Below are 7,086 nucleotides of genomic sequence, written 5' to 3'. Positions count from 1 at the left end.
TGCTCTTTCTGCCCCAGGCCTATGGGGATGTCTCTCTGTGCCTCTCTCTTTCCGTAGACTTATTTGTTAATTGAGCTCTGTTCCTTTGGGGGAATCTGTGCTGAGAAAGGGACTGTGTGTGGTTTTCCTGCAGGCCTGGAAACATTCAGCCAGCTTGTTGGGAGAGACGAGAACGGCACGGTGAGTCCTGGCTTCATCTCCTGGGGGCAGTCAGCTCTCCAGAATGCTCCTGCCTCCTTGGGGACAGGCTGAGGATTGCCGGGATGCTCAGGATGAAGGGGGTACTAGTAGTGCAGCACAGCCTCGCCAAGGGCCAAGTAGAGATTAATGAATCCAGCCAGATCCCTGCCTTCTGAGCAGGTAAAACTTTGCAGCTCTTTCTGGCTAGCTTGCACTCTGGGCAGTGAGGGTACCCCTCCTTGTCCTGCCAGCCCTGGGGACAAAGGTGACCCATATTATCTCCTGCTAGTGGCTGTGTTGCCCTAAGCCTTGCTCACTTTTACCTCGTGTTCTCTGCATGCAGTACTACATCAACAAGACCGAAATAGTGGACTTTCCTCGCTTCCCTCACCGGGGACTGTTGCTGGACACCTCTCGTCACTACCTGCCTCTGAGAGCCATCCTGGAAACTCTGGTAGGGTGTTCCCAGCTCCCTGTGCTGGGAGACGAGGTGGTTTAGTTGGGTGTCCCTTCCTCTGCAACAACTGAGGGCTCCTTGAGTGGGCTGGAGGGCTTTTAGGGTTTTTGCTCCTTTCCAAAGATCCTAGGAGCCGTCTAGTGCGTAGGCCACTGCATCTACATCTTGTCAAGGAAGAGCTTGTCAAACGTAGGGTTTTTTTAAGAAAACCAGCTTGCTTGTCCCTAGATGAAGCAACAGACTGCTGCAGCATGACCTCAATTCTTAGCATACGTATGTGCATCATGGAAGAATGCTTCCATGCTGTAGGTCCTTCCCAGTGCCCATGGCTGTGTTTGCTCCCGGTGTAACTCACAGCTGCCTCGTTTGGGTGATTTCTCAGCTCCCTTTTGTAAGTGGGAGAAGGAAGAAAACCCTGAGCTATCTTGGATTCCTGCAATCCAGATTACTTTCCGAGACTGGGTTGTTTCTGAGGTGAGGGAAACACTGACTTCTTCCCAGCCACATTAGATGAAGGTGGGTGGTGGTTCTGTGATCATTCCAAGCAGAATTAAACTTCCAGGTCTACAGTATTGGCTCAGTTATAGGGATAACAGGGATTTTATTGTGAGCAGAAGCACTACTGGCCCTCTGCAGCAATTTGTGGTGGTGGTGTGTTTGGAGAGGTGTCTGAATCCCTCTTGGATCCTGGGGAGCATTTGTGGATTCTGCCTTGTCCTTTTGGAGCACAGGGACCTTGTCCCTTTTCTGTGGCAAGCTGGATGACCTTTCAGAAGAGACAGGGCACGTTCATCTTTGTTCCTGTTCCTTCCCAGGACGTCATGGCTTACAACAAGTTCAATGTGTTTCACTGGCACATTGTGGACGACCCGTCTTTCCCTTATGAGAGCTTGACCTTCCCACAGCTCAGCAAGCAGGTGACCCACCCCGATCACTGTGTAGCGCCCAGCCCAGGGCGAGCAGATCCCTCCTTTGGCACCTGAGCAAGGCGCTGAGATTTTCCATGTTCCCCCAGGGAGCCTTCAATGCCATGACCCACGTGTACACAGCCAGTGACGTGCAGACAGTGATCGAGTACGCCCGGCTGCGTGGCATCAGAGTCGTCGCAGAGTTCGACACTCCTGGACACACACTCTCCTGGGGTCCAGGTGAGGAGCAGACCCTGCCTGCTGCTGCTGTGAGGAGAGTTGTAGTTGTACCAGGGGGAGGAAGGGGATCTGCAACCTGGATCCCAAAAGCTGGGTGTGGGTAGCCATGTCCCACGAGCTGGCTTTGAGGAGGAGCAAACCATTGTCTGGGGGAATTAGGACCCAATGGTCCAACTTCTAGAACAAAATCCAAAGGGAAGATGTTTTAATCTCTTCTTGGGTCCAAGCTGGGTGATTTTTTTAGGAATATCTGCTCTGCCAAAACCAGCAACATGGGCATTGCAAGAATCTTGGGTTTAACCGGGGGTGCAGCTGACCAAGCTTCCTCGCTCTGCTCAGCTGTGCCCCAGTCCTGACACGCTGCACCCTGCTCTGAGGACTGGAAGTGCCTCCTCTTCCATGCCTGGAAGCGCGAGAAGCTCCAGGAAAATGTTGCCTTGTCTTGCTCTCTCCTTCTGCTGCCTCCAAATGCCATGTCCTGCACTGGAGTACAACCTGTGCACGTGGTCGCAGCCAAAACTGTGGCTGACCCCTGTCCCTGTCTGCAGTGGGTGCGTGGAGTTGAGAGAGGGTGCGGGGGACTGCACCGGCATTATCTTTCCCCAGCAGCTCTGTGTGTGGTTTCCTATAGGAATCTCCTGGAAAAAAGCAATGGGGCCCACAATGAGAGGTACCAAGGGGAAACCTGGGAAGGGTGGAAACTAGCATCCTGCAAAGATTTGGTGTCCCATCCTCAGAGTAGCTGTTGCAGGGGAGGAAAAGGGGCGTCCGGCCTAAAAGGCTCGAGCCCTGCTGATCTAACGTGGGAGTGTGTGTTTGGGGCAGTGGATGTGGGGCGGGGGAGCACAAGATACGTGCAGAACACGGATCCCTCCCCATCAGGTCAGGCTTCCTGAACCAGAGATCAATTTTCTGCTGCTATATTTATGCCTTGTGCACCATGCCTGGGTCTTCTGTCCCCTGGCAGGCCCTGGGCCATGCTGAGGAGGGTCGAGGGGGTTGTACGGTTTGATATGGCCATGCTTAACCCCTTCCTCACTGTCCTGTGTTTGTTATGACCCAGGTGCTCCAGGCCTCCTGACTCCCTGCTATTTGGGCAAGGATCCTTCTGGGACCTATGGGCCCATCAACCCCATCCGTAACAGCACCTACCAGTTTGTGACCAGTTTGTTTCAAGAGGTCAGCACTGTGTTCCCAGACTTCTTTCTTCACCTCGGTGGCGACGAGGTGGACTTCACCTGCTGGTGAGTCTGAGATCAGTCTGGATAGGGACTCGGGGGAGTATCAGGGACGGGAGTCCTAGCCCATTGCTTTTTGGTCATGATCATCTGCAGATCTTTGGTGTCCTGCTCCCCCAGGGTCTGTGTGTTGGTGCCTGGGGTTTCTGTGCTCATGGTGATGCTGGTTGTGGGAAGCTGCTGGTGCTGGTGCAGCCACAGCTCTTGGAATGTCTGGGCTAGCCTTGGACTGATGTGGGAAGGACTTGGCCACGTCTTGGCCTTACTCCAGAGCTCAGGTTGCAGTGCTTTTATTCTCTTCTTTTTGGTACACAGGAAATCCAATCCAAAAATTCGTGACTTCATGAAGGAGATGGGCTTTGGTGAAGATTACAAAAAATTAGAGTCATTCTACATCCAGAGGTAAGGACCTGGGCCTGCTGCAGTATGTGACCAGCACAAATATCTTCTCCTGTCTCGGGGATGCTAGATCTCCTTTTCAGGAGCACACCCATTTGGGCATGTCTCCCTGACCCCAAAGGGAGTAGGCTAGCTGCGTTTTATTGGGAGGTTGACCACAAAAAAGCCTGGGGCTGAGGAGAAAGAAGGCCCATAAGGGGCTATACTTTCTCCCTTCTCCTTCAGAAGTACCTTCACGTCCTGCTGTGGGTGTTGGGAATATTGGTGCTGCTGCTTTGGCTGTATGCAACCAGCAAAGAGAGCGGCGTGTAGTTGGGATGACCCAAAACTCAGTACTCTTTCCACTCCAGGCTTCTGGACATCATCTCTTCCCTCGGCAAAGGTTATATCGTGTGGCAGGAGGTGTTTGACAATGGAGTGAAGGTGAGAGCTGCCTGTTTTCCCTAACGCGGTTGCCTGTGCTGGGGTGAACAGTACTAGCACCCCAGCCAGACACACTGGTGTGCTCTGGGGTGCTGTGCTGGGGCTGGCGGGGGTTACTCTGTTACAGGATGGGGGTTGATCTTGAGATGGTGCTGCCAGTGAGCTGCCCCTTTGGTGGCTTTGTCACACTGCTGTCAATGGGCTCTTTCCTCCGGGTTCTTGTATATACACCTGCAAGAGGCAGGTTTTAACCCTGCCTAGGACACTCTGCAAATGGACTTAACCTTCCCTCTGTTGCTTCTGCAAACCAGATGGGAAGTGGCTCAAAGTCAAGCCACCCCTTTGGGGGTGTTCAAAGCTGTAGATGGGTCAGGGCATTCTGCTTGCGAGGGGAGGTGGTGCTCTTGTTGCCACAGTCATCCCGTGCACAGGGTTCACGTTGTGTTCTTCAGGTGAGGCCAGACACCATCATCCACGTGTGGAAGGAGAACTCCACACCATACATGGAGGAGATGGCAAATGTCACCAAGGCTGGCTACCGGGCTCTGCTGTCTGCCCCCTGGTACCTCAACCGCATCTCCTACGGGCAGGACTGGATGGCAGCATACCAGGTGGAGCCTCTGAAGTTTGAAGGTGTGTTCCTTGTGTCCCCTTCCCGTACGACAGCTGACTTGTCACTCGGAGGTAGCGCCAGGGCTGGGTCTCTTGCTAATTTGTTCTCGCTGCTGGTGTGAAGGTGCTTGAGTGACTGTGTCCTTGGTTCCTGTGCTATGTCCCGTTCCCTTGATGCTGACAGAAAACAACTCTGCTCTCCCCCAGCCCGGGGTTTGAAGCAGGGGCTTCCAGAAGGGCAAGTTATCGCCTCCGTAGCTGAGCCGCTCACTGCTGTTACAGGCGTCTCTGTGGGCAGGGCGATAAGTCACCCTGTTATCTTACAACACCCCATCACCTGAACACTGTGTCCTCTGGCAGGCGGCCCTGAGCAGAAGGATCGGGTGATCGGCGGAGAGGCATGCATGTGGGGTGAATACGTGGACGTCACTAACCTGACCCCCAGGCTCTGGTAAGAGAAGCCGTGGGGAGGTTAGCTCGAGTTGCGTGGGGCAGGGCTCAGGCTCGTTTCCTTCACCACTGAGCGACGTGTGCCAAACGCTGTGGGTCTGGTCTGCATGTGGTCCTTGTCCCTTCCCCTGGCAGCGCCTCTGTGCTAGTAACAGCTCCACTGAGGCTTAAATGAGGGTTTGTAAGACTGTAACGTGCTCCTGTACAACCTGCTGCTGCAACCAGTACGTGTTTAATGCTGGTCTCTGTCCTGTCACCCCGGTACGTCCTGATCTGCATGTGTCTAGGAGTGGATCTTTTGATATACAGAAGCTATGTGCCTTTGTGTGCTGAAGGACTTTGGTCAGGAAAGTGTTTGGGAGCTCAGGGCTTTATGTGAGAAGCTTTCAAACTCCCCCCTGACCTAACTGCCTCTGTCCCTCCTTCCTCCCAGGCCAAGAGCTGGGGCCGTAGCCGAGAGACTGTGGAGTAACGCGACCGTCAGGGACTTGCAAGATGCCTACGTGCGACTGGCCGACTTCCGCTGCAAGCTTCTTGGGTAACCGTTTTTCCTCGCAGCTGGATGCTGGCTCGCGGGGACAACGCAAATGCCACCCTCCCTGGGGTTCAGTCCTGGGGAGGGCAGTGAGGGTGAAGTGGGCTTTCCCTGGTGCAAAATGACCCTTGTTCTTATGGAAAGTTCCAAGCCTTTCTCCTGCCTGTGCGTGGGCAGAGCTTGCTTTGTGCAGTGCTGGAAGAGAGCCCTTGCTGCCAGCGTGGGCTGGTGGCTCTGTCGAAGAGAGGGCTTCGTGCTGAGGAAGGGGGACCCGTCAGCTATTGCCACCCCTGCTGCAGCACCAGCTTCCCCAGGAGACCTGCCCTTACCCCGTGCTCCCACGCGTGAGCAAAAAAACAAGTCTATAAGCGCAGGATGAAAACCGCTCCCTCCTTGTCACACCTGAAACGGGGCACCGATGGCCAACCTGCGCTCCTCTAACCACTCAAACCTGACCGTGCGCTTTGCCTGTGCCCTCTGCGTAATGCCATCTCTCTGCTCTCTTCCCAGGCGTGGTGTCCAGGCGCAGCCTCTCTATGTAGGATACTGTGAAAATGAATTCGGCGGGTTTTGAAGCGAAAGTCCCACTGACCTCGGTCGCTGTGCACACAGGAGGAATGATCCCTCTCTCTCAAAAGCTGCTGGCTTGGCAGAGGGACCCCTTCCCGCCCCCAGCTTCTGCTCTTGCTTTGTTGCAATGAACTTTTTTTTTCCTTAGTGTGCACTCTTCGCCTCTTTTTCTATTTTTGTTTCTTTAAATCTATAAATAAATGACCCTAAAGAGGAAAAAGGTGCCTTTTCATGTTCAGCTGAGGCTTGGGAGACCGTGCAAGGGCTTTTGTTAGCAGGAGAGTGGGTAGGGCTTGTTTCAGAGATGCCGGTGGAGGAGCATCTGGCTGTGCCTCATCCCGGTGGCTCCGGAGCTTGCTGGGTGTCTGCGCAGCTGGATAAACTGTTTAGTCTCTGCTGCCATCAGACTCCATCCCTGCAGGGAGAAGGTGATGAGAAGGTGTGGGATCCCCCAGGTTTTTTTGACCTCCTACCGTCCACACCTGGACAAGGCACTACTTGTGCCAGGATGTTACCGTGTGGTGACCTTGGTTTTGCTTCTGTGGCCTTCCACGCACCAGTGGTCAACGTTGTGGTGTTCCTGTCCTTGTCTCTGTCTCTTCTCTCTCTGCCTATGTCCAGGCAGGAGGCTTGCCTGCAGGCTGCCACCTCTGCTGCCCCAAACCCTGTCTGCTGCCACCTCCTCCTCTGGCTTCTGAGATCCTGAAGCCTCTCCAAGGAGAGGTCGAACCCGCTGAGCTGGGCAGCGCGTGGATGTTACGGAGTCACCGCTCAGCTCTTCAATCCGCTGTTGGCTCTGATCAGGATTTGGCCAACTGATCAGTACTCCTCCTGCTCTGGTGTCCTCGGGGTGGGGAGCTCAGCTCCAGGTCTGCATCCCAGAAGTTTGGTTTGGATAGTATTTTCCTTGGAGAAGAGACTGATGGTGCTGCTGTCCTGCAGAGCTGGGACAGTCGGGGTCCTTGTCATTGATGATTGGGGTTACTGTGCTGGAAACCATGTTCAGCTCAAAGCGGGGAATCTCTCGGGTAGAAATCCTGGCTGATGGGACTGTTGTACATGTGTCTTGGTCTT

At 54.2% G+C, this 7,086-nt stretch overlaps 1 protein-coding gene across 1 annotated transcript in view; it reads left to right on the top strand.

Moving 5' to 3' along the window:
• The window catches only part of HEXA (hexosaminidase A (alpha polypeptide)), a gene marked incomplete at its 5' end in the record, with an annotated part of 6,571 nt that extends 555 nt beyond the window's left edge, over nucleotides 1–6,016 (top strand). The window contains 11 exons of the mRNA XM_009578136.1: nucleotides 129–180; nucleotides 524–634; nucleotides 1,453–1,554; nucleotides 1,653–1,785; nucleotides 2,849–3,029; nucleotides 3,339–3,425; nucleotides 3,773–3,845; nucleotides 4,298–4,478; nucleotides 4,818–4,908; nucleotides 5,341–5,445; nucleotides 5,953–6,016. Coding sequence (XP_009576431.1) covers nucleotides 129–180; nucleotides 524–634; nucleotides 1,453–1,554; nucleotides 1,653–1,785; nucleotides 2,849–3,029; nucleotides 3,339–3,425; nucleotides 3,773–3,845; nucleotides 4,298–4,478; nucleotides 4,818–4,908; nucleotides 5,341–5,445; nucleotides 5,953–6,016 — 1,180 coding nt within the window. The remainder of the gene's footprint in view (nucleotides 1–128; nucleotides 181–523; nucleotides 635–1,452; nucleotides 1,555–1,652; nucleotides 1,786–2,848; nucleotides 3,030–3,338; nucleotides 3,426–3,772; nucleotides 3,846–4,297; nucleotides 4,479–4,817; nucleotides 4,909–5,340; nucleotides 5,446–5,952) is intronic.
• Between the last annotated feature and the right edge of the window lie 1,070 nt (nucleotides 6,017–7,086).

This window comes from Fulmarus glacialis, unplaced genomic scaffold (genome assembly GCF_000690835.1).
Source record: "Fulmarus glacialis isolate BGI_N327 unplaced genomic scaffold, ASM69083v1 scaffold48335, whole genome shotgun sequence".
Taxonomy (NCBI): Eukaryota; Metazoa; Chordata; class Aves; order Procellariiformes; family Procellariidae; genus Fulmarus; species Fulmarus glacialis.
The sequence above is the reverse complement of the archived record's forward strand: the minus strand, read 5'-3'. Positions and strand labels throughout refer to the sequence as shown.